The sequence below is a fragment of the Lygodium microphyllum genome, chromosome 1 (genome assembly GCF_053477565.2).
Source record: "Lygodium microphyllum isolate KBCC chromosome 1, Lygodium_microphyllum_v1.1.10, whole genome shotgun sequence".
NCBI lineage: Eukaryota > Viridiplantae > Streptophyta > Polypodiopsida > Schizaeales > Lygodiaceae > Lygodium > Lygodium microphyllum.
In genome coordinates this window covers 43,497,687-43,524,381 of record NC_141135.1, presented here as the reverse complement: position 1 = coordinate 43,524,381, position 26,695 = coordinate 43,497,687, and the positions used below count along the sequence as shown (strand labels likewise).

The following is a 26,695-nucleotide window of genomic DNA, read 5'->3' as shown; positions in this document are numbered from 1 at the left end:
CTTCGTGTTCGCTACCGTGTCTCCTTCAATGTAGTTTCAAACACCTTTGCTCCCTGTTAATAAAAATTTCATCATGAACTTCTAAGTTGGATAATTTTTCTTATCAAGCTTCTAATTGATAACTTGGTTCAAATTGTGAGACATTTTGACAAGACAAGCAACCTTACAAAGTCTCCAATCTACAACCAAGCTAGTACTAGGTGTATTACAACCAAAACATGCAATCTTTTTTACCAATTGCACAACAATAACTATAATCTATAATTTGCATATTGATGCTCTCTATGTTTGTAACCTAGCAAACACGACACCTTACATATCCAAAATTTGTAATCTCTATACCTTTAAACAACAAACATAATGGAATATGTAATACATTCATCTCCACCGACTTGCAGGGCAAGACAACCTCAAATGGCAAAAAACCCTATGGATAAGCCCTAAAGGGTCTCCTTACATTATACACACTACTCTTTATGATCACCAAGTTTCACTGCAATTAGAGATTGTAACCTTGCCAACCTCAGGAGCCTCTTATAGCTATATTCTAAGGTAAATCGAACAAGATGGAATAGCTTCTTGCTTGTTGCTTGCTTACTTGCTTTCATGCTTCATCACCTTCAGCTCAACCTTAGATTGAGTTTTATATGGCCATGGAATTGCTCCAATACCACATAAATAAACAAGAGGAGAGAGAGACGAAGCTACCAAGAGTGCACACATAATGAAGAGTTGAGCATACAAATAAGTAGAGTTGAAATCTTCTTTTTCTTCCACACAAAAGAACTTAGTCTATAATATGATAAAAAATAATCAAAGTACTAGAACATAAGTATATGTAGTCACTAAGTATAAATTCGCTAAGGATAGATGAGGTGGCACAATGAATGTGCCATAACCAAGAGTGGACTATGTGGGTGTAGTCTAGCTATAGAATCATGGGCATATCCTCCATATTAGTCACCTAACATGTCAATGAGTAAAGTCTTGCTATATCACCAAGGCATATAGTGGATGCCAGCTCATGTAGAGCTTGACATCTCAACATTAAGCACTTAAGCATAACTTATTATTGATAATGACCATTAATACAAATGCAAGTTGAAGCATGGGAGAATAGAGCACCCACAACTTTGTGAAATATAGGGCCAAAGCCAACCCTAGCAAGTATGAAATCCAACTAAACATGATCAAGGACCTAATCACATGCCTCATCTAAAATCCTGCAATCATGCATAAAGCAATATTACTTTGCTTGAACAACTTCAACCTTAGGAGAAATTTAATCTTGCTTGCCAACACCTTTGCAAGGACTTTATAGGCCACATTTTGTAGAGTAATAGGTCTCTAGTCTTTACAATTAACTTTTATTAGCAATTTATGGATTAATTTGGTCACCCTAGCACTCACCTTCTTAGATATTTCTCCTTTCTTGCACACCACATTATTCATTTTAGTAAGATCACTTCCACATACCTCCCATAGCTCTTGGAAAAACTCCAATAGCAAACCATCCTCACATGGTGATTTGTTCTTTTTTCTGTGTTTCACCACTTGGTGAAGTTCACCTAGACCTTTAGTGAAAATGTCTATCCAACAAAGATCTGTATGGTGGGATTGTAATTTGCATAGCTTCCAAGTATAGTAAAGCTCAATCATAATAATCATTGCTTCCAAGTATAGCAAAGGTGGTCATAATAATAATTGCTACACACTACATCTTTGCCTACAATGCTTAACAAGAAGTTAGAAAAGACGAAAGCAATGCTTTAGCATACTTGTGTTTCATACCTAATTCAACAATGACTTCCATGATAGTTTCTTGTTCTTTCTTCCACTTAGTTCCAATGCAAAGAGAATTTCCCCTCCATGTGACTAGTCTTCTTCATTAATAACCATGTTCCAATTACCAATAAATGACGCTTTTTCCATGTCCATCACTTTTGATGAAAGATGTATATATAGCTTCTCTTTTTCCCTACTATGATTAGGGGTGTAAATACTCACCATAGCCACAACTAGACCTTTGTACAAAACATTGATCCCAAGGAAATCACTTGCACCCTCGTGATCAACAATTTAGGTATGTGAAACTATTTAAAGAAAAGGAGTGTATCACCACTACATCTAATTGGGGCGTTAGTGAATCAATCATATCTAGGAAGGGTCAATTTAGGTAAAGGATCAATTCCATTCGACCTCTTGCAAATAGAGAATGTTTGGTCTGAACAACTTGCATAGAGCTCTAACCATATCTTTCCTCTCCATAGAGCAAAGGCCTTTGACATTCCAAGAATAGTAGTTGATACTTTTCATGGCAAGATTAAGAGTTTGATCCTAAAGCTGCTAGTGGTTAAACAAGTTTGTGAACCTCACTGAACTCCTTGCCAACTTCTCGATGGAGACCTTTGCTCTATTCTTTTCCTTATTTGTGATTTGTCTTTCCTCCCCTTAGTGACCCATTTGTTTGGTAACTAGTTCTCTTTGTTTGTAGGCCTTGGAGCAAAATGTGCATTTCCATTTTTTGCTAGTGAGTACTTAGGGGCAATTGGTTGAGGTTCCTTAATAGTAAGGAGCTTTGACTTACCTTCATCATTGACCTTTGTCTTGTTTTTCTACTCATCACCTGAGATCATTAGGCTTTCCACAATAGTCTATTTTTTCTTTTTCTTTCTCAAGGCATTCTCTAGCAAATTGACCCACTTGATGACATAGGTTATGTGCATTAAAGGAATGGTGGGAATTTGACCTCATGAAGAAGTTCCATTTATCTTGGGTCCTAAAGATGGAGGACTTTTGGGGTTCCACTACCCTATCCTAGGGCCTTTCAGTCCCCCTTTGGGTTGACATGGAGTGGAGGAGCATATATAATTTTGTTGAGTGAGCTAGCGATCTCCCTAATGCGAGCATCAAAGATCGAATGCAACCTAGGAATGAGACTAAACTAGGCATTTGGACAAGAGAACCTCCAAAGGAAAGAAACTTGCCAATCATGGGACCGTGTGTACCAAGTTTTCCTTGTAACCAACCAAGCATGAGAGCACCCAATCCCTTTTGGCTTTTGATCCAACCAAAACTTGAAAGAATCCTCTCTCAAAGAACTTGCAATGCACTACAGAATAGTGCGCTTAGAAAGATGCATCAAGCCATCTAAGGAACTCCTCTTTAGTCGGTATAGTCTTTCGATGAATAACATGAGAAGGTTGACAATAGCAAAGTTAGGATGATGAGCACATATTGCTTCCATTGGTAGGGCCACACTAGCTTGATGGATCCTTCATTGAGTGGATAGTAGAGAAGTTTTCTTGGCTTCGTTAAGCTTATGCATTTTTGCGGCAAATACATTTAAAATTTTTTTTAGAGTCAACTTGAGTAAAACTCAACATCCATGCATGTCCCATAAGACCTTATTGCCTTTGGAGTCCAACCAATAGGACAATCTTTGTGTCTCCTCTTTCCTTACATGGGTGACTAACATGTGATAAGGGATGTAGAGTTTCCATTCACACAGTTGGCTCGCAATCTATCTCGCAAATAGTCTCTGCAACCTATCCCACAAAGAGTTTTTGTTTTATTTTGTGAGTCAGTTATGCACAAGAAGTTGTGTGACCGCTTTGACCAGGCCAAACCCTTGCACCGTGGTTTCGTGAGAGAATCCTGCAAAATGGTCTAAGAATTACTGAATTAAGTAATAAATTAAATGTTTAACGCCAAAAATTAATTCCTGTGCAGGGTCGAAATTTACACTACAGACCACTCTTAATTATTCTCATGGAAAGGTGACTCATAGGCGCTTGACCATGGCAGGTGCGCGTATCGCCATTGCCGTGCTTCTAATCGGGCTTCTGTACCAAGGTTTGCTTTTAGAGTCCTGCCATTCATTCATTCATGAGCACCATTGCGATTTCCTGCAGGCACATTCTTAACCTGATGAGAACAGACTAAGTCTTTTGTCTGATCCAACTTGCAGGCGCAAATGCAAAGAAGAAGGACGACGCAGAAGTGACAGAACTCCAAATAGGAGTCAAGGTAATTTCGATGCTGCCAAAGGCGGATGTAGTGATGGAAGGTAGTTCATCGTGATGGCTTAATAAGCCTGGACTTTATGGTTCATCCATCAGAATTTGTTTGTTTACATATGGATAACTAATGCATGAACTATGTCTGCTGGTTGGATTCGTTCTTTACAATGCTTTTCAGCCATTTAACAGGACCTCAAGGGGTTTCTTTAATGCCTCAGTTTAATTTTTTCTCCACAGTTCAAGCCAAAAACATGCGATTTACAAGCTCACAAGGGCGATACGGTGAAAGTACATTATCGGGTAAGACAAGGCAGACCTCTATCTAGATAGGCATGATTGCGTTAGTTCATGGTTTTGACCATTATTTCACATAAGCATTACAGTGATGTTTTTTCCTCTGTTACGTTTATTTGGGATATGGCTGTAATTATCACAAGGGTGATACGTGTACATTATTTGGTGAAACAAGGTAGGCCTCCATTATGTAGCTTTGCTGGGGTGTAATTCTTACAAAGGTGATACAGGAAGTACATTACTGGGTAAGACCAGGGAGGCCTCCATTTATGTAGACCTGATTGTGCCATTACTTTGTTTTAGTCATTACTTATATAAATGTTACAGTGGGGTATTATCGTCTGTTATCTTTATTGGGGATATGACTGTCACTTTTCTGTGGATTGCCTTTCCATATGACCCATGATATTACTGGTTTCGGCTCAATGTGTAATTCTTCAGGTTACCACTCTGTATGTGTGGTTCTGTAAGATTGTTATCAAGGCCTCATATTTATAGATGCACATAAACATTGACATTGCTAAGAGGTGTACACCATGTATAGAAACTTCTCCCCGATAATTGCAAGGTTATTGCAGCAAGTTATGGATCCTGCGAGTTATTGCTTAAGTGGGCATAGCTTTGGTGTATCCTGAAATCCCAGGCAAAATCAAATTGACAAGACATTCTTCGTTGGATCAATGTATGCATGTGTTTTTGCTAGTGATGTGTGATCATCCTTCAAATCTATACAGAGTAGAAAGGTATGCACAAAAATAGTGAACAGAAAAGCACATTGCTGGAGCCTTTTTATTCCATTACATGATCGAGTTTTATGCCTATAGTCTTCCTGCAGTTCCTGGCACCTTCCTATGGGGAGAGAGAATGAACAGGGTGGTAGTTTTTACACAGCAAGGTCAGCATTAGCACAAGATGTAAGTCAAAACAGTTGTAGGAGTCCTCCCTGTAGATGTGCACAACCAAAGGGGTGGGATGCAAGATATATGAAATGGCATGTAGTACATTAGCAAATTGTGTGGCAGCAACAAAAAGTACAAGTTTGTAGTTATTGTTCTGCACAGATTTTTATCAGTGAACTTCATGGTTGTTGAAACGTGCAGGGAACCCTTATAGATGGGACAGAATTCGATTCAAGTCATCCTAGGGGAGAACCTATTGAGTTTGAACTGGGAGCTGGTCATGTTATAAAAGGTTTGGCATAGAGGCTCTCTTCCCTTTCAATGTTGCCAAGGATTGTTTTAAAATTATTTATTTGCCTCTGCAGGTTGGGACCAGGGCCTTCTTGGAATGTGTGTGGGTGAGAAAAGGAGATTGAAGATTCCTTCAAAGCTGGGTTATGGTGCGCAAGGGTCCCCTCCAAAAATTCCAGGCAAGTTAGATGAGTTGGTAAATGGTCAATACCTACCTGCACTAATGAGCATGCAGAACTTTGTGATGGTTATGGTCCAGCTAGCAGGCTTCTTGGTCACTACGACTATGACTTCTTTGACTATGATGAGCCAATAGCAGATTAGTGGATCTTTGAGACCGTTTTACTTCAGTTTCAATGGGTGACTGTCTGGCAAGTGGCCCTTTGGAGTCACAGCTTTTGGAATTTAGCACACAGTTCTACTACTCAGAACGTCAAGCTTTGCAGTCTCAGATTTGAAGATCCATTATTCGTAGTTACGGATTGGATTTAGGGTAGATTGTTGAAGATGATGTGTCCAGGGTTAGGGAGTGATCAAATGTTTAAGTTTGTCTGAGTGTTGGAGAATCCAGACTATGCAGAAGATTCCTGTGTAATCCAGTTCTTGGGTGGAGCTATGGCCCTAAGTGCAGATGCAGTTTTACCCGGGGAAATCTTCATTCCATTATCTTCCATGTAACTAGGAATAAATGTAAACCATACAAGATTAGTAAAGGGGGTCGAGTTAATTGACTCGATTTATTCACCTACACATATAAGGTAAGCTAGACTGGGGTCGACTAATCTCAACAGTCTCTTTCAAGCTCAAATCAGATATAATACCTCTAATAGACTCTTTGAAGTGTATGAGTATACATCTACATAATGACACGGTAAAGAGATCCACTCCTTGGTCTTCAGTTTTCACATGAATAAGATCTATCTTTCCTGCCAACACCATCTATCTGATGAAATTGTGCTGCACCTCAATGTGCTTTGTCTGTTCCTGGTGCATTGGATTATTGGCAAGCTGCAACCACTCATGTTAATGATAGTAAAGACTGGATGACTTATCCATATCCAATCCCGAATCTTGTAAAAGCTTTTGAAGCCAAGCAATCCTACATGTACAAAATGCTGCTGCTCTATACTCTTGCTGGATTATGCTACTGCAGATTGCTTTTTGCTACTCCAACTCACCACCACACTAACAAGGCTGAAAGCATATCCATTAGTAGATCTATCATATGCACTTCAAACCTGATCTATATTTGTATACCAAACCAGCTCTATGGCTTTTTCTCCATACTCATACAAGAGGCTGTACCCCATTGTAGCATTGATGTATGTCATAATACTTCTCGTTGTATTGAATTGAGGTTTCTGCAGGTTTTGAATATATTGACTTGTAAGAGTCACGACATGACACAAATCAGGCCTTGTAAGGGTTACTTAGATCAAGCTTCCAACCATTTGCTTGTACTAGTGACATTTTCCATCTTAGGTCTAGCATCAAGCATAAGCTTTAGATTTTGATCCAAGGGGTAATCCGTAGTTTGCATTTCCTTCATCCCAACCCTAGCTAATATATCCAAGGCATATTGCCTTTGAATGAGCCAATGTTATTAGATGTCCTCACTACGTCTATGCTAAGCAAAAACTTTAAGTCTTTTGATCCTTTTGTATCCCCATTTATTCATTATCTAATACTTCTAAGTGCTCAAGCCATTCTAGCTTTAATTTAACTTCGACTATGCTTGCATCAATAAGCAAACCTTACGTCTATGGGTTTGGGATCTATTGAGATTTACTCTATCATTTAACCATCGATATTGTAGTCAACTGAGTCCGTGTCGATGTCATTCTAGGAGTCATGGCCGATACATCCAAGTCTGTAGCCTACTTGAAGCTATTGATGGTGGCTTGGAAGTCATCCAAGGCTCCTCCCAAAGTTTTAGCTCTCTTCATTGCACTTGATATGGTTCCCACAATCTCTTGGTTGATTAATTGGATCACTTGATTGATCAAGTCGTGGATAGGGGTGTTCTATGTATCGAGGGATTGGCCAAAACTAGGGGCTTGATTGGTAATGGGAGTAAGTCCACTTCACAAGTGCATGTACCTAAGTTGAGGGTTCAAGTTCCAAATCCCCTTTGAAGTATTGTTTTTGCTTTACTCATTCCCTTATTGCCAATTAGTATCAAATCATCTACAGAAATAACTAGCACTTAGTTAAGGTGCACTACTTTGACTCTCCCCTCTCATGAGGAGTTGAGCATTTGAGTACTTTCATAGGGATGTTGAGTCAATTGCAGGACTCTATTTTGCAGTCCTTCAGTGATAAACTAAAGGCTATTTCTTGTTGATGATTTTACGTGATAGTTGGGAGGCTTTGGTTGTTTCACTTAGTAATAACATTGCTTTAACCTTTGATGGTGTTAGGGGCTTTATCCTCAACGAGGAGATAAAAAAAAAGTCCAGTGAAGAAAGCAGTAGTTCAGTCTATCATCTTAGAAGTAGGTCAGAGAAGAGGGGTAATGCAATGAATAAAGGCAAAGGTAGGAGTAAAAGCAAGGGCAAACAACAGGATGTTACTTGCTATTGGTGTAAAGGGTATAAAAAGCCCGATTGTCGATACTATAAGAAAGAGCAAGAAAGAAAGAAACAGCAGGGAAAGAAAAAGAAGGATGACAACTCTTTCTCAAAAGAAGTTGCAAAGGCAAATGTTGCATCTAGTGTGGTCATTGAAGAGCTTCTTGATAGTGGAAAGATACTTGTTGCAGTCTCATGCAATGATGTAGATATTATGGCAGTAGTAGCTAATATGCACATCACCAAAAAGGAGGTGATTGATGCCTTCCTTTTAGCTCATGATGGGCTATCCCAATCACGGATAGTGGACAACGGTGCCTCTTTTCATGTTACTCCCTCTTTGCAGTCATTTTTTGAATGCATTGTAGATCGCCTAGGCAAGGTTAACCTGGGCAACAACTATGCATGTGAGATAGAGGGTGTAGGTACCATTTACTTGGTCCTTGAAAACCGCCAAGAGCTGATTTTATAGGATGTCAGATATGTATCTAGCATAAATAAAATTCTACTGTCAGTTGGGCGGCTTGATGTAAGAGGGCATTTTACTACCTTTGGTGGTGGATCTTGGAAGGTCCACAAGGGCTCTATGTTGATTGTTAAAGGTAGCAAAAGGGGAACTTTGTATTATTTGCATTGTAAAGCATTACTTAGAAAGCTCTTGGCTGTGGCTGAAGCTTATTCATAGATGGAACTTTGGCACAAAAGACTTGGCCATATGAGCCAAAAAAGGCCTTTAGGTTCTCTCCTCTTTAGGGAGATTTGATGTGAAAGACTCTGGTCTCGAATTTTGTAATGATTGCATGTATGGAAAACATGTGAAGTCTCCGTATTACTCTGGTGTCGTTAAGAAGTCCAATGCTCTTGATTTAGTACACTCTGATGTATGCACTATGCCTGTTAATTCATATGAGAGTGTAGGGTTTTTGTCACTTTTATTTCAGTGGTCCCCCAAAACCCTAATTTTTTGGGGCACCCTTCAACATCTATAAATAGACAGGCTGCCCACCATTCAACCTTATCCCTTTTCTGCAGGTTCTCACTCCTTTGCTGCATTTGATTCATTTGCCATCGCCAGCCCACAGATTGCCTCCTACTGCTTGCGTTTGACTCTCCATTAGCTAGGCGACAGGTAGCAGCCCTTCCTCTTCATCAGGTGTCAGTGTGCAGCCTGCGTTTGGCCTTTTCTCCTAGGTGGCAGTGGGCAACCATGTCCTACTTGCTAGTGACCATCTTCTACCCATTGGAGGCCTTCCTACAATTGCATTTGCAGCTTCTTGTTGCCGCCTATTGCCCTAGGTATCATCCTTGTTGTCGCCTTAGTCACCTGATCCTCTACTAATCAGCATTTGGTGTTTTACTTGTCTGCCGCGCTCCGATTGGTGACCACAACACTTGGGATTTGTCTCTAGTGGACGTCACTCTCCGACACTCCATTGCTTTGCCCTTGGGCATTGTGTACACTCTTACATTCATTTACACCAATCATTTACTTCAAAGTTCATTCTCTTTTTTTTTTTTGCAAATAAAGTGTGGCTAATTATATTACTTCAGAAAAAACCCAAAATACAAGGAAGTGCCCATGCTCGACAGACTGACTAGAGTTGATATACTGAGTCACAGATATATCAAATATACAAGCCTCTTAGGGCAGTCTAGGGGGGATGGGGGCAAGAAGCCATGGAAGGGGGAGGGGGTATATCGCCATCTGGGGCTGCTTGCCTGCATCACAAAAAACAGGTCCTGGCCGCCCCACGTGTGCATGAAATGGAAATGGAGCTCCTGTTGAGCTCGAGACTCGCCTTACACCTGGTCCCATTGGTCGCGGAGGGAGTGGATGATGGAGGTCCCAGAGCTCTGCTAAGGTCGCCTGTGTTGAGAGTCTCTCCCCGCCAAAAACCTCATGACACCGTGCCTTCCAGATATGCCATTTAGTATAAGACTGCCTATGATCTTTCATACCTTAAGAGTGGTCTATTGTGGGCTCCAGTACCTGGCAGATGGGTAGAGCCTCCAAACCGATGAAGGTGACGGCCTTGGCTTATTGCCTGCCAGTAGAAAGCTCCCCATGAAATATATCCAAGGCTGGGTGCTATACGGCGGAGGATGCGGCATGCTCTTCTCCACGCGAGCTGCGCCGCCTCACATGACCAAAGGCAATGGTTTGGGGACTCCAGAGGTTGCTATGTGCAACGTTTACAACCTCCCTCTTGGATCTAGGCTAACCAGCTCCCCACCGCCAGGCCTCCACGTGCCACCAAACATAAGAAGTACGATACCCTCCTTGGCCTCCAGCTATCCCATAGGCGGTGCCAGAAGGTTCGTCGGAAAGCTTCCGTGATGCTGTGCTCCTCCCAATGCCTGCTGTGCAATGGTGCCCAATCCATGTTCTCCTGTATTAGTACGTGTCTGCCAATCCTGGCTGTGTACTCCAAGAACCTTGGTGGCTTCTTGGCGACTGCAGTGGCCGGCCATAGCGACTCTCCTGGATCCCACTTCAGCTCGTCAAGTGGCCTGCCCTCCCAAATCTAGAGGCGCCACTCCTTGAGCTCCTCCCAGAAGACATAAGGGTCCAGCCGCCATGTCTTTCCTTGAAGGCCAACCACCCGAATTCTCCTCCCTGAAAGGACAACTATCTCCTCATCCTGTTGCCCTTTGTCAAGGGCCAGACGTCCCCCCTCCTGCACGGTGAGGAAAGTCCCATGTGGGGTGCCTCCCACTTTGCCTGCCATCTATAGGGGGATACCTTCTGGTGAAAACTTGGTGCCCATACCTCCCCGGGCTCTATCGGCTCTTGTCTCGGGGGGGCAAGCCACTCCTGAGGTATTGCTGCGTCAATCTTCCTTCTCCTCAACTCAACTCCTCTCTGGCAACTTGATGCCCATTGCAACACCTCCTCGTCCACCCTCTTGTACACCTCTCGCCATGTCCTGATGGTACGAGCTGGGCTTGCCTCCCAACCAGCCCATGGGATGGGGGGGTGCTCGCCAATCTGTAACCCTTCCTGATCTCTGAGCTGGAGGTTTCAAATCACCGGTTGGCGGTCTATCTTCTCTTGGCAACTTGGGGGGCTCTGAATTAGGGCCTTACGGAGACCCTGCCACACACGAAGCAGACTGTGTAGGAAGGGGGATCTGGGGGGGGGGTTTGATTTGGGTTGTCGTGAAAATCCATCTCAAGGACGGCCTCCAGTTACTACCAAAGCCTCGGTTTGCACTCCTGGAGACCCTCCTGAAATAGGATCTTCTAGGTTTGCCCTCCTGGTGTGAGGCCACGAACTACTAACTTGCCCAAGAGGGCCATAGTTTGATACTCTGGGTTGATGAGCCCAAGCTCTCCCTTTGACCGATGTCGAATGATGGTCGCCTACGCCACCTTGTCTCGGGAATCCTTGGAGCCGTCTGACACGGCCCAGAGGAAGTGCCGCACTAGGCGGCAAAGCTGAGCTACAGAAGATGTGGAGAAGCACCAACACGAGGCGATGTACCAAGTTGTCGCTAGGAGGACCTAGTTAACCACCAAGGCTTGGCCTGTTAGGGAAATGTGAGCGGCACTCCAGTAGGTCAGCTTCCTCCGAATAGAATCAAGGACTGGAAGAAACTACTAGGCGGGGCTGATGTCGAGTCGCACCCGGAACCCTAGGTAACGTGAAACCGGTCTATGACTCACATAAAGTGGTAGTTCCTTCAATTAACACTTGGTCTTAACACACACACACATAAGCAGAGACCTCACCCCCTTGCTCAACACTAGATTGGCCCCAAAGACTGGCGCCCCTCTCGGTATTTCTTTATCAATTAAAGGATGGAAAATTACAAAAAAATGATAATGTTCCAAAATACATAACTTGCAAATAGTTGGATTTCATCTATTCTGAGTAAATCCCAGCTGCATAAGAACAGTACAGCATGTCCAGATCAACATCCCTTTTAGGAAAGCATTTTTTGTGACCAAAACTCAATGATTCCTGTCCAGAATTGCAGTCTGCAGTTCTCTGAATTCAATGTTCTTACTATCCAGCATGTCCTGAATTCACTGTTTTTACTGTCTAGCACATTGTTCTTACTGTCCAGCATGTGCGGAATTCACTGTTCTTACTGTTCAGCACGTGACCGAAACTCAACGATTCGTGTAGAATTACAATCTGTAGATCTTTGAATTCACTATTCTTACTGTTTAGCATGTCCAGAGTTCACTATTCTTACTATCCAGCATGTCCTGAATTCACTATTCTTACTGTCCAGCACATTGTTATTACTGTTCAACATGTCCTGAATTCACTGTTCTTACTATCCAACATGTCCTGCATTTTCTGTGACCAATACTCAATGATTCATGTGCAGAATTTCAGAGAGAACACAGAATTGTACCTTTGATGGAATCAGCCCATCATGCGAAGCATTTCCTTTGAGAATAGAGAGAGAATTGATCAGAGGGAGCAAGCTCTACCTCCGTACTTGAGTCAGAGACGTAGAAGTACTCTCCATGGCTGATTTTCTTGCAGCAATCTGCCCTCAGCTCCTCAAAACTTCATTCTCCCATTTGCCCCTTATCTAGTACGTTTTTTTTAATGCTCTCTCTCTTTTGGGAATTTGTGGCACATGGCATGCATGCAACAATTTTCCGATTTAAACCTTTTGGTCTAAAATTCTCCATGATTTGTGCAAATTTTGATGTCGGCACAGACCAGAGAATTAATCTTGTGCAAAAACGAAGATAATGACGCGAACAGATTCTGGGGTCCAAAAATAGTAACTCTCTAAATTTTAGGAATGGTGATCCCTGCATTCCTCAAGTTGTTTTGAGCAACTTTTATCATTGTGACCATATCAAAAAGTGTAAAGTGACTCATTTGCGGTGACTTTTATTCCGTGAGCACTCTCACATGTGCATCTTTTGTCTTGGCCAGGCTCATTGTCCTGCGCCATCTCCAGTGGCTAAGGACACAGTCCCAAATCACTGGCATTCTATTCTTCAGTGCCCATTCAATATGGAACTGGTCCCAAGGCTCAGACAAACCATTAGTCCAATTTGTCCCAGTGGCTACCTCTTCTGGCCATGTAAAGATCCCGGCTTATTCCAAGAGAACTCTGGGGGTAAGAAGGATCATCAACAAAAGAAAAGAAAAATAAAATATTTATATAAGGAAATAAAAAAAGCAAATGTAAAAAGTATCACCACCTGGTGACATAACGGACGGCGTGCTCTCTGCTCAATACCCATCTAAATTTGAAGTGGATGCCCCACTTCGTGCTAGAGTCCGGGTCTGTAAGGAAACCAACCGACTTTCGCCAGTCGATTTTCGCTCCTGTTGCAGTACAGAACACCTTGAGGGCCAGTCTCTCTCTCTCCGGCATCATCGTCCTCTACGTAAAGTGATGTATCATCTGCATACTCTAAGTCTAACAGCTTTGTCTCCTCTCACTGGGAGTCGGAGGCTGTGTAGCTCGCTCACACGTGACTTGAAGAAGTGGGACATTGCCTCTGCAAAGAGTAAGAATAGGTACGGGGCTAGGGGGCAGCTTTGCCGGACGGATCTCTCCAGCTGAAACTCCTCTCGCCTACCGCCTATGAGAACCTTGCTGGTGGCCGATCTGTACACTGTGGAGACCCCACGGATCCATGCCTGGGGGAAGCCGATCCTTACCATAGTGCCCTCTAAGAAGTCCTAGTCCACTCTATCATAGGCTTTCTCGAATGTAGTAGTAGTATAGCCAATCCCTGATCACTCTGTTGGGCCCACTCCGTCGTCTCAAAGAAGGTGAAGACATTGTCTAGGATGCTCATATCCTAGATAAAGCCAGTCTGTGTATCATGAATGATGTTTGGAAGCACAGGGTGGAGTCGCCTACCAATCATCTTTGCCAGTGCCTTATAGGCCACTGACAACAAGGTGATCGGTCTCCATTGGGATAGCTCCAACCGGTCTCCTCCTTTGGGGAGAAGACTGATAAGACTTGCCGAAAGACTCCCTGGCATCCTTCCAGAAGTGAAAATCTCCTGGAAAGTCAGTAGTAAGGGTTCCTTCACCACCTCCTAGTAGATAGTGAATAAGGCCTTAGAGAGACCATTCTCTCTGGCATTTTTACCTGTCCTGTGTATGGAAGGATTCCTCTAGTTCCTTGTCTGTGAAGGGGGGCTAGGAGGAAGTGTCCCATCTCCTTTGTGACGGGGGACGGGATGTGATCCTAGACTTGCTGTCTGCATTGATGACCTCTAGCTGAGGCTGTCTCCTGCTGGAAAAGGCATCTGTAGTAGTCGGTGGCGATCTCCATTACCTCGTCTGGGCTAGAACGAGTCCTTCCATACTGATCTTGAAGACTGCATATCTGCTCTCCTGAGATGTAGGGCTGGTGCACCTGGAAAAACTCCCTTCACATCGTATCTCCCTTCCATGCCTAGAAGGCTGCTGAGGTACGGAATGAAAAATCCAAGTGCCTGTCCTCTAGGCCGACGATGGCTGCTCGTGCATGTACCTCATGTGCGTGTAGGATGGGATCCCCTGGTGCCTCCTGTAGTAATCTCTGCATGGCTGCTAGGTCTTGCCAGAGTGCTCTCTTCTCCTCCCAGCTCTGTTGCCTGGCGTGTAAGGCTGTCTTTTGGCAAATATTGCTCGACTTGGCTAGGACCTTTGCAACCTTCTCTGCGATCCAGTCCGTCCTGTCCCACTCCCTAGTCTAGATCTGCTCAATCTGTCTCTTTATCTCCTCCCTCCTATAGATCGAGTCAGGGATGTGACAGGATTGTGTGTCTAGGGCAGATGCTGGGGGGTCGAGTGACAAGAGAACCGGGCAGTGATCGGGTTCAAAGTGGTGCCTGCTAACTACCCTACTTGGCCTCTGCGAGAGGATCCCCACTCCCGCATAGAACCTGTCCAGTGACCTCTCGCTCCTGTGGAAAGCTGGGTCTCTCCAAGCATCATGTGCTCCTACTGCCAGTAAGAAGTCCTCCCATGCCTTTTGCTCCTCCCTCGCCATGCCTTGCTAGTTTTTGCCTCTGCCCTGCTGGTCCTCTAAGGTCTCCAGGTAGTTGAAGTCTCCTCCAACAATCCAGGAGTCCACCTCTGGGAGTCGTGCTGCGATCTCCACCCAGAACCTGTTGCGTGCCCTAACCTCAGTAGAGGCATAGATATTGAGGACTCCAAGGCACGAGTCCCCAATATCGAATTTGATCCATAGAACCCTTCATGCCACGATCGTCCCGTGGTCTCGTACACAAGCGGTGAGGCTCAAGCCAATCGAGGTGTATACGCCTCCACTCGTGCTGTGGGCACCGATGGCGTGCTCCCAGTAAGTGTGTGAACTGCTCGGGAGTACCTTCCCTACCCGCTAGGCCTGGGTGGGATTGAGCTTGTGCTCCTGTAGAAGTAAGATGTCGATCCGTTCAGCAAGGGCAGGCTGCAGCTCCTATCAGACAATCAACTTCTTGGGACCACGTGCTCCACTATAGTAGAGGCTATTCACATTCCAGGATACAAGATGTAGACTCATGGGGAAACTTGTAATTGACCGAACAAATATCTGTTCGGTGTGGAAGCTGCTGATGAAGAAGAGGAGCTATGAGGCATGCGGATACGCACAAATATCTGTTCGGTGTGGAAGCTGCTGATGAAGAAGAGGAGCTATGAGGCATGCGGATACGCTTCGCTGCGGGCCTGGATGGTGAACTCCATTCCCCCATGGTAGCCCTCCGGTGGACCATGGGGGTGATGGATGTGCCTGGTGGTACCATCGGGGCATCTATCAGTCAGGCTGAGGGGTGAGACCCTATACACTGGTAGAAGCGAGCTACTTGAGCCAAGGACCACTCGATCACATCCATCGGAGCTCTCCACTGTGGAGGGGCTCTAAAGATAATGCTCAGATGTGGGACCTTGGCCCCAGCCCACCAGTTAATGTCCATCATGCAACCTGGCAACTGTTGGGAGAAAAGTACCAATCCACCTTCTCCCATCCACTAGGAGATTGGTCTGCCACCTGGCTCTTCACCTCCTCCTCTATCTGTGTCGTCGCCCAGTCTCCTATGTGAGAGGTTTGAAGGAAGAAGGCATAGTTTGGTCTATCCGGTGTGGTGCCAGTAAATGGACCTTGCCGCTCCTTGACTTGCGCACCACTAAGATTCCCACCTCTAGGGGTAGTGGGAACTCCTCGCGCTCTGTAACTCTTAGGTAAGACCAACGCCCACTGCGAAAAAACTCCTGTGGTAGTAGCTGGACCTGTCTCAGGAAAGTGTAACGGGCGGCATGGACGGATGAGGTGATGGCTATGTGGGGGGAGGAAGGGGTGCTCGATTATCAGTGAGTGGAGGATGTCAGCGTATGGGGCTCCTCCCCTCCTATGGGGGGTCACCTGTACTGGGTGGGGATCAGGGGGGGATGGTCGGCGAGGGTGATGGTGGGGAGGGGGGGAATCGAGGGGTGGTGGGGTGGTCGAGGGCACCCAGTGGGTGTGGGGGGGGCAGTAGCTCTGGAAGGGGGGGATGTGGATTGGGTCGGGGGGGGGACCATGGGGAGAGGGGGGGGGGGGATGTGGGCCCTTGGGGAGGTGGCTTGTGACGCCTCTATGGGGGGTAGATGTGTAGAACTGTGGTCCTTCCGGGTGGGGCGAGGAGGGGGGGGGGGGAAGGTGTCAGAGTGCAGCGGTGCGGAAGCGTAGGACTGAGAGAGAGAGAGAACACAGAGAAAGAAGAGAGAGAAAGAGACAGTGGACGATGAAGATCTGCTGTATAAAGAATGCTGAATACAAAGATATGCAGATATATACACGGGCGCAGTGCGCTGGACTGCGTGTCTCCACCTCGACGATGCAACATGCTGTCCACCTCGAAGTCCGCTGCAGTCTGCACTGTCTGCTGTCTGAAATCTGCGAACAGAGACGGAATCTGCGCGTGTCACCGGTCTGTAATCTGTGAGCAGAGAAGTGTACCAGACTGCTAAAAGTGTCGGGTATAAATAGCTGAAAAACCGGGCAAAAGAGGGCGCCAGAAATGCCCAGTCGGCTGCATTACTGCCTGCTGCAGGTCGGACTGCCGCGTGGTAGTCCGACTGTGCAGTCCGACTGGACCAGGCCTGTCCTGCTGCCCTGATCTGATCTGATCTGATCTCTAACACCCCCTCTCAGAGCCTAGGCAGGGCAGAAGCTTGAGGGATCTGGAATGTCGCTGAAGTAGAGCCTGTGGAAGCGCCTTCGTAAACAAATCCGCAAGATTGTCCTCCGTCATGCAGTACTCCACAGTGATGGTCTCATCCAGAAGCTTTTCTCGGATGAAGTGGTACTGGATCTCTATGTGCTTCGTCCGGGGATGAAAAACAGGGTTCCTTGCCAAGGCAATGCAACTCTCATTGTCACATCACAGCAAAGTAGGACGAGTCTGGGGGCACCCAAGCTCCTCCAATAATCTCCGAAGCCACACAGCCTCGCATGTGGTGGAAGACGCGGCCCGATACTCCGCCTCAGTAGACGAAAGGGCTACCGTGGGCTGCCTCTTGCTACTCCATGAAATAACACCTGCACCCAAGGTAAAACAGTAACCTGTAGTAGACCGCCTGTGGTCCACATCACCGGCCTAATCCGAGTCGCTCCAACCTGCAAGTACAAGATCTGACCCATCTGTCCCTGCGGGGTAATGAATCCCTAAATCAGACGTCCCCCTCAAATACCGAAGTATCCTCTGAGCAGCCTGCCAATGCACCGTCGTAGGTTCACTCATGAACCCTGCCAAGAGCCCAACAGCAAAACATAGATCAACCCTGGTGTTGAGAAGCCAAATCAAAGACCCAATCAACTGTCGATAGCGGGACGCATCCACCAAAGGAGAAGCTGAATGGGAAGTGGCCTTCCAGTTTGGATCCATAGGAGTAGAGAGGGCCCGACAATCCTCCATCTCAAAAGACACCAAGAGCTCCTGTACATATCTCTGTTGAGAGATAAAGATCCCCCTCTGAGACTGATAAATCTCATGGCCCAAAAAGAAATGGAGTAGACCCAAGTCCGTCATCTCGAACGTCCCATGTAAAGCTGACTTCGTCTCCTGGACCTGCTGTGCATCATCACCTGTGACAATCAAATCATCAACATATAAGACAAACAGCACACAACCATCCTCGAAAGTGTATACATATAGTTGCGGATCGGCCTTGGACCGCCGATAGCCCAACTGAGATTGGAGGAATGAATCAATCTTCTCGTTCCACGCACGCGGAGTCTACTTGAGGCCATACAAGGCCTTCTTCAACCTGTAGACTTTCCCATCTGAAGATCCAAAGCCAGGAGGCTGCTCAACATAGATCTCCTCCTTCAAGTCACCATTAAGGAAGGCCGACTTCACATCCAGCTGATAAACAGGCCATCTCCTATGGCCAGCCAAAGCAAGAACAACTCTAATGGTCGCCATACGAGCTGTGGGGGCAAAAGTGTCATGACAGTCAATCCTTGGGCCCTGTGCAAAACCTTTGGCAACAAGGCGGGCCTTGTGCTTATCCAAAGAACCGTCGCTAAGGTATTTGGTCTTGAAGACCCACTTGACTCCAATCACCTTCTTCTTCGGGGGCGAGGCACGAGTGACCAAGTGCCATTCCTCTCAATAGCCTCCAACTCGGCTTCCATAGCCTTCTTCCATGGTGCGGACTGTAAAGCCTCCTTCACGGAGGTGGGCTCTCGATCCTGCATAACACGGGTCATCAAACAATAGTTGGAGCAAACAAGCTCCGTAGAATGTGCTTGGTGCCTCCGTGACCGCCGCGGACCATCCTGCGGTCCCCACTCCTCAGGAACCCCCTCGATCCTTGAATCACGGAGTGTGTCACGGGCCCAGCGAGGAGGAGGCCGAACCTCCCCTCGTCTTTCTCCATCAACAGAAGACTCTGGAATATCCACCGGTGGTAACTCCTCAGAGGTGTCCGGTGGAACAGTAGACTCTGTGTCAGAAACAGAATCATAATCAAAAGGCACGGGCTCCAGTGGAACTGTAGAAGGAGCCCAACTCTCCCCTGGATCTCCAAGAACGGGATGCTCCTCACCCGTTGAAGTAGCCGGAACCTCCACAAACCGCACATCACGGCTAGTGTACACATCCCGCTTGACGGGATCATATAGTCAGTAGCCTTGGGACTGGGAGCTGTAGCCAACAAATACCTGTTTTCGGGAAGCTGCTTCAAATTTATCACGGTGAGCCTTGGGAATGTGAACATAGGCATCACACCCAAAGACCCGAAAGTAAGAAACATCTGGCTTGGTCCCAAAATAATCCTCAAATGGGGTCATCCCTTCCACGGCCGAAGTAGGGGATTGATTAAGGATGTGGACTGCAGTAGCCACAGCCTCGGCCCACAGAACCTGAGGGGTCTGTCGGTGCTCCATCATGGTGCGCGCCATCTCGATCACACTGCGGTTCTTCCGTTCAAGAATGCCATTTTCTTGAGGAGTGTTGGTATTGGCAAACTCCTGGTGAATTCCTCTATCTGCACAAAACCGAGCAAACTCATTAGAAACAAATTCACCTCCCTTGTCGGATCGCAAGGTCTTCAACTTCCGGCCCAATCGGTTCTCCTCAAAGAGAAGCCAATCCTTGAAGTGCGAGAAAGCTTTTGACTTTAGTGCCAAAAAGTAGGCCCATGTCATCTTGCTGTAGTCATCCACGATCAGCATGAAGTACGAGCTCCCACGCAAGGACTCATTCCTCATAGGGCCACATAGATCCGTAGATACTAGCTCCATCGGTGAAGTAGACCGCCGCGAAGCTGTGTGGGGAATGGCATCCCTATGCTGCTTCCCCCGTATGCAGGAGACACATGGCTGTTGGCTCACCACTATATCCGGCAACCCTCGAACAAGCTGTCCATGTGACGCCCTCCAAAGATAGTCATAGTTCAGGTGACCAAACCGAGCATGCCATAACTCTGACTGTGATTGAGAGCTAAGAAGAAGAGTAGAGAGGGCGGTGGAAGACTTCAGTTTGTAAATGCCGTTCTCCTCATATCCGGATGAGAGAACCTTTCTCGATCCACGATCAAGGACTCGCACCGTAGTACTATCAAACTCCACCAGAAGACCAAGGGAGCAAATCTTATGAACTGAAAGGAGATGATACCCTAATCTTAGTACATGCAAAACCTCTGAGGTATGGGTACCACCTCGTCCATCGGGAATAAGCTGCATCTTACCCCGACCTGCAATAGATACTAAAGAGCTGTCTCCAATGAGAATCTGCCCACGCGAGGGTCACAACTGGGCAACACCATCTGATGAAGGAGTCATGTGCCGTGAGGCACCACTATCAACAATCCACTCTCGAGCCTGGGGAGCCGTCATCGCAGCATCAGAAGCATTCGGTGAAGCGTCCTCAATGACAGCTAGATGAAGAAATGCAGCTGATGAGGGTGCAGCCACCGCTCCAGAATCCTTGGTGTCCTTCTTCTTGGTGTCCTTCGTGTCTTTGTCAGGGCAATCCTTCTTCCAATGGCCAGTCTTTCCACAAATATGGCATGTGGAGTCTTTGTCCTTGCCCTTCTCCTTGTCCTTTTTGGACTTGTTATCCCCCTTCTTCTTCTTTTGGTCCTTCCCCTTCTTCTGAGAGGCTTGACCTGTCAGCGCCTCCGACTTGGAAGCATTCTATCCCTTTAACTGTTCCTCTTGGTCCAAGACCATAGGAACCAACTCTTCCCACCGAAGAGTAGACTCTCGCCCCGAAGCAATAAGGGCAGAGTAAAATATACCGAATCGTGGCGGCAACTCGGAGAAAATCGGCTTCCCCGCATTCTGAACCTGCATCTGTAGCTGCCTTAGCTTGTTAATGTGCTCCCGTAGCGAAGAAGACTTATTTACGGACAAGGTCCGCATCTGTACCTCCAAAGAAACCCGCTTCATTAGGGTCATCCGATTGTACATCTGATCAAGCTCCAGCCATATCTCCCAAGCCACCGTCAAGTGCTCGATGTGAGCGATCACGGCTGTAGTGCATGATAGAAAGAGAAAGGATCGAATCCTGGCATTTAGTTTGTCCCAATGAGACTGGGCCTTGGCCAACTCCGCACGAGTATCGGAAGAGAGTTTGGACTCATCTCTTATTGAGGGCCGGTCAATCTCCTGTACCAGCTCCGCCAAATCTTAGGACTCAAGGATGGCCAACATCATGACGCGCCAAATGCGGTAGTTGTCGCCGTCGAGCTTCTGATCAGCAGGAAGAGCCGGTAACACAGGCACCTTCCGGTCCATAATCGACTGGAACTCCAAGTTAATCTCTGTAGACATCTTCACTTGCAATGCCTTCACAAACGCAAAAGCAGCCCCCTCTGACTGGGAAAACTCAGCCTGCTAAGGCTCTTCTGCGACCTTCTTCACCCGGCGGAGGCGATGAAAAAGCAAAACCTGCACTTGTAGGCTGAAAACTCAAACTTCCTCCGTGTCAAACAGCAGTAAACAGCAGCAAATCCACCACCTGTACTCCTTTCCTGTGCGCCCACACTCGTTTCAGCCTTGTTCCAAGGCGCAGCCCTCCTGTCTGCCCTTAAACGCAAAAAACGCAAATTTGTGTCGCGATGGAAACTCCTCTTCAGGTTGATTTTGCGCTCAGTCAGCCCTCAAACACTGCTCTGATACCATGTTAGAGTGCAGTGGTGCGGAAGCGTAGGACTGAGAGAGAGAGAACACAGAGAAAGAAGAGAGAGAGAGAGACAGTGGACGATGAAGATCTGCTGTATAAAGAATGCTGAATACAAAGATATGCAGATATATACACGGGCGCAGTGCGCTGGACTGCGTGTCTCCACCTCGACGATGCAACATGCTGTCCACCTCGAAGTCCGCTGCAGTCTGCACTGTCTGCTGTCTGAAATCTGCGAACAGAGACGGAATCTGCGCGTGTCACCGGTCTGTAATCTGCGAGCAGAGAAGTGTACCAGACTGCTGAAAGTGTCGGGTATAAATAGCTGAAAAACCGGGCAAAAGAGGGCGCCAGAAATGTCCAGTCGGCTGCATTAAATGCAGCCGACTTCTTGCTGACTGCTGACTGTGCAGTCCGACTGCACCAGGCCTGTCCTGCTGCCCTGATCTGATCTGATCTCTAACAGAAGGACGCTCAACCTTTGTCCCCTGCTGCCATGGCTGTGTTTGAGGGGGTGGCTGTGGCCCCCCTTGCCGTCTCTTGCTCTGTCATCTCTGCACCCGTGTGAAGCCGTTAGCATCCACCTGTGGGCTTGTCGGCAAAGCCAGCTAGCTCCAAATCGCGTACAGTCTGTTGCTTGATGCCCAAACTCATGACAACGCAGGCATTGCCCTGGCTGCCCGGTCACAATAAGTTGCTGCCTTAAGGAGCGTCCACCTCCCTCAATCTCCAGAAATTGTGGTATATTCTTTGTCTCTTTCACTGCCACCCATACCTTCGGGACTCCTGTTGCTGTCACTGCATCCACGAAGGAGGCGGTAAGGATAGTGCCGAAGAGCCGTTCGAAGTCCTCCACTAGGTGGTGATACTCTACCACTAGTCTAGGGAAGAGTAGGGTGACCGGATGTCTGAGGAACCTATTGTGGAGCGCGAATGCCTCCACTGTGAAGCCACTGTACCAGCAAACCATGTAGATGGCCCCCTTTGTGGAAGCATAGGGTGAACTAGCTACTAGCTCACGGGCTGCATTTGCTGAGGTGAGACGTACCATGAAGATCCCTTGCCCCATGAGAACCGCCTCCACGATCTGCGCCGTGCCAATGCGCAATGTGGAGTGAAGCCAATCCCGAAGCTGAGCCCTGGATGGGGAGTGTCCTATGACCTGATCGAAGATTGCGGTTTCTTTTAGCTCCAGCTTTGTGGCATGGACTGCTAAGAGCTGTTCCTTGGAGAGGACGACGCGCAAGGTGTTTGACTGGGGGGACACTTGCAGAATGTGCCGGCGTCTGACAAGCGGTTTCCATTGCGCGTCTCTACTGAGAAACGTGCTGATCACACTCTTGAACTGCCGGAGGAGGAGGAAGTGTTGCTGCAAATGGAGGGAACAACCGGGGGGGGGGGGGGGGGTTTTCTGTTTTCTAATGGTGATGGAGGCACCGGGTGCCACAAAGGATGTTTCCAGACTGAAGTCGCGCGGGTAAGGGGCGTGGAGCTGCCGGTTGAAAGGGACGGGGGGACAGCGCGGGAGTGGGGGGGGCTGGGTGTCAGATTTGGGAAGTGCAGAGGGGTCAGAATGGGGGGGACAACAGAGAACGTCAGGTTGGGTGTTTGATTGGGGGTGAGTACAGGATTTGGGGGGGGGGGGGGGTGGTTTGGGCTTCAGATCGGAACCAGACGGAGAGAGCTTGGTGTGAAGAGGTTTTACTGGCGGAGCCAGGACCGGAGGGGGGAGGGTGACTGGCGTGGGGCAGTGCTGTGGGAAGCAGCTCGATGGCGTGACAGTCTGGCGGGGGGGAGAGGCACAGGGGACAGGCGGGCAAAGCGGTTGGGTTGCGGGGGGCGCTGTGGCGAGTCAACGGGAGAGACGGGGGTTGCGGGAGCGCGATGGCAGGTCAGCGGTGATGGGCGACGGAGCGTTTTTTTTTTTTTTTTCTTGTTCCGGATGACTGGGGGGCACTTTTAAAGGTCCTTCTCTTTGTGTTCTGAGTGTCGAGTTTCACGTTTTGCATTTTGCGTTTAGGGTTTGAGTTTTCCTTGTCATTTCTGAGTCTTTGTGTTTTTAGTCTTGGTCATACATGCGGTGTTTCCTCAGTGCAAACCCTAGCATATCTTCACACTGATTGCATAAAGAGCCTAGATGATCATGTAAGGTGAAAGTATCATTATTTTGAGTTAGCTTATCCTGTTTGGCTACAGATGCAAGCAGAGGATAGCCACACTACTTGTTTGAGAAGTTTCAGTTCCCCTTTTATTTTATTTTATTCTTCGATGCTCAACTGACTATGCTAAGATGAATTAGATAAGCGAAAGATTAGCATGTGATCTTTTAAGAGGACAATGCTGTTCAAAGTGAAATCTGATCATGTAGCAGACTAGCAGGAAAGTTCTTGTACAGAATGGACCTTTAGTGGGATTTGAAATGTTCATTAGTGCAGTTTGGCACCATCTCCAAGGGTCATATGCTGCTATATATATATAGAAGACATCTACAGCCCTGAATGATAGCCTAGTTGTTGGTGCTTGGGCTTGCAAGCATGTGGGCGCGATTTCCCAGTGCCATGGCTAGTGCATCTATGTTCCTGTGTGCTGTTTACGGTATATGTGGCTGTTCCTCTTTCCAGGATGACTACTGCTGCAGTGGCTCTGTTATGTGCCCAGGTTGCATTTTTTGTGTAAGGATTATAGATCCTTGTTCAATCTAGTGTGGCTCATCTATGGATCAAGATTTATGCTGTGTGGTGTGCTTCAGGCCATTGTCAAACAGAACTCTGCTATCTACTGCCTCTTGGCTGTTGTGGAGCTTCTGTGCTTGTTTTGTGTGGATTTATTGTGGTTGCAGCATTTTACTTAATCAAAATTGAATTTTCACATCACAGTACTTCAATATTTTCGGAAGAGATTATCAACACACTTAAGGTACTGTGTTCTGTTTTACGTACAAGGGCCAGCAGAGTGTACCCTCAAGCACCCCAAGGGTTATATGATATAACTTGTTTGATAATTATAGGTGGGTGCACAAATTAAGGGCATTATCTTTTTTGCTTTTGCCCCAGTTGTTCATCTTGGGGTTCTTGCATTTTATTTTCTATTGAAAAATATAAAATGATTTTGTTTTTTATTGTGTGAGTGCATATGACATTAGGCATGTCTTTAAGAGGATGACAAAGTGGTTGAGGCTTAGGTCAATTGAGTGGTGGCAGAGCATCTTGTTAATCTTGTCCTTAGACTGACTGAATGTGATCTAGAAACTGTGTGAGCTACTTACAGACCTTCGCCTAAGAGATGGTTATATGAGCCAATATGTGCATTGTGTACTCGTTATAAGTAGCTTGTTTCTTTATCAAGGCCATTTAATCATGATGTGTTTGTGAAATGTTCAAAAGCAGGTGGTGCAACTCTTATCTTTGATACGGAATTGGTTGCTGTTAATGGAAAACAAGTTGGTGAAACCATGGAGACTGAACTCTAGACAGCTGGGATTCAGACAGCACTTCTGCTGAAAATGGTTGGCTGTGTGTCAAATGGAACCACTGCTATGGGACAAATCAGGTGTTTTGTTCTGGCCTTCCTGATGTTATGATGTCTGATCATCTTATGCTGCTATTAGCATATCTGGGTAAGCATAGAACATTCACAGTTTCACTTCAAACTGTCCTGCATCCATGCTGATCATCATGGCCCACGAGCGTCTTCCTTGGAGTTGCAAACTTAGCTGCAGTTAAGAAGGGGGATACTGCAACGCCATTTATTGAATCAACTAAAAAGCAAATAGATTATTGGAAAGATCTTAGATTCTATTGCATACAATATGGCATTGTAGTTATCTGAATTTTGTTTGTACACGTCAATGTGAAAAGTATTTAGAGATGCTCTGATAATTTGGATAAATTTATGCGAGGGTTCAAACATGGCACAAAACCAAACCAACAAACAAAAGAAAAGACCCACCACCAGCAAAAAAACGAGAGTTCTCTCTTTTACCTTCTTTGCTTTAACTAGGTCTTAATATTTTGGCCTAGGCCATAGCATTTGTTCTTAAGGTTTCTCAGTTTTCCCTCTAAGCAAGGTATTTTGAAAAAAAGCAGTAATTTCAAAACCTCAATTTGTATGAAGTAATCATGGCGTTATGCACCTCTTTTTATGATTTCTTTAATATGATACTTCTCCCTCTAGTTGACTGTCTACATGTATATGTTTTTTTATTTTTATTTTTTTCAATGCAGAATCGACTGTATTAATACAAATATGTACATCCCTTCACCATCCTATCAGACGTAAGAGATGCCTTTGAGCTTCTCTAACAAAAGATGGCATAGTTATGTATGTATGCACAAATATCTTTAAATTGTTTTTTATTGCTATGCATGCATGCATGTACTCACATTGTATGAGCTTGTCCAAATGAATATGATGTAGATATAAATGCATTGATATATTATACATACAAAAAATAAAAAATATTATCTAGGACATTTTTCTATGCTCACATATCCACAACTTGAATGTGAATATGCACTTGTATCTAACTTGAGGAAACCAATGAATTGGATAATAATAAATGTTATGCCACAGGGTTCAATATAGTCCATTACTAGTAAAATTGTACAAAAAAGGTTAGGTTGGGTTCAGATGGGGGCAGTGGAAGTTGATGGTTGGGATGTGCCTTTGGGGTGGATAAGATCCAAAAGTATCCTTTTCGTTGGCCTTAAGTTCACACGACATAGGCTGAAGAGATTTTTGTTAATGTTCTGTTGCCATTATGCTCACATGACAATGGCGAAAGATTCAATATTTTTCAATTGACAGAAGTGTGCAATTTGTGAAGAATTGAAAAGCTTAAGACAGAATCATTTCAAATTATAAACATGGTTGAAAAGCAAGATTAATCATAACATTAAATTGGAAAGAGAGGGTATATTGATTGCCTAAGAACATAGTGGAAAAATACATGAAGCAATACTTTTTTTAAAAGGTGGAAGATGTTTGACTTTTCGAAATGTTATCATCAAACACGTACTTTTTT

The 26,695-nt window shown here is 45.9% G+C and overlaps 1 protein-coding gene across 1 annotated transcript; it reads left to right on the top strand.

The window, feature by feature from the left end:
- The first annotated feature begins 3,714 nt into the window (after positions 1-3,714).
- Positions 3,715-25,667, top strand: LOC148041048 (peptidyl-prolyl cis-trans isomerase FKBP15-1-like). The gene is made up of 6 exons (XM_087676017.1): positions 3,715-3,855; positions 3,971-4,029; positions 4,260-4,322; positions 5,417-5,507; positions 5,581-5,685; positions 25,059-25,667. The coding sequence occupies exons 1-6, from the start codon at positions 3,801-3,803 to the stop codon at positions 25,139-25,141; spliced, it is 456 nt and encodes a 151-aa protein (XP_087532143.1). The 5' UTR covers positions 3,715-3,800; the 3' UTR covers positions 25,142-25,667.
- The last annotated feature ends 1,028 nt before the right edge of the window (positions 25,668-26,695 follow it).

Coding starts and splice junctions, on each gene's coding strand:
- LOC148041048 (XM_087676017.1), top strand. CDS start 3,801: ATGGCAGGTGCGCGTATCGCCATTGCCGTGCTTCTAATCGGGCTTCTG. Junction 4,030..4,259: donor AACTCCAAATAGGAGTCAAG/GTAATTTCGATG, acceptor TTTTCTCCACAG/TTCAAGCCAAAAACATGCGA. Junction 5,686..25,058: donor GTCCCCTCCAAAAATTCCAG/GCAAGTTAGATG, acceptor GTTCAAAAGCAG/GTGGTGCAACTCTTATCTTT.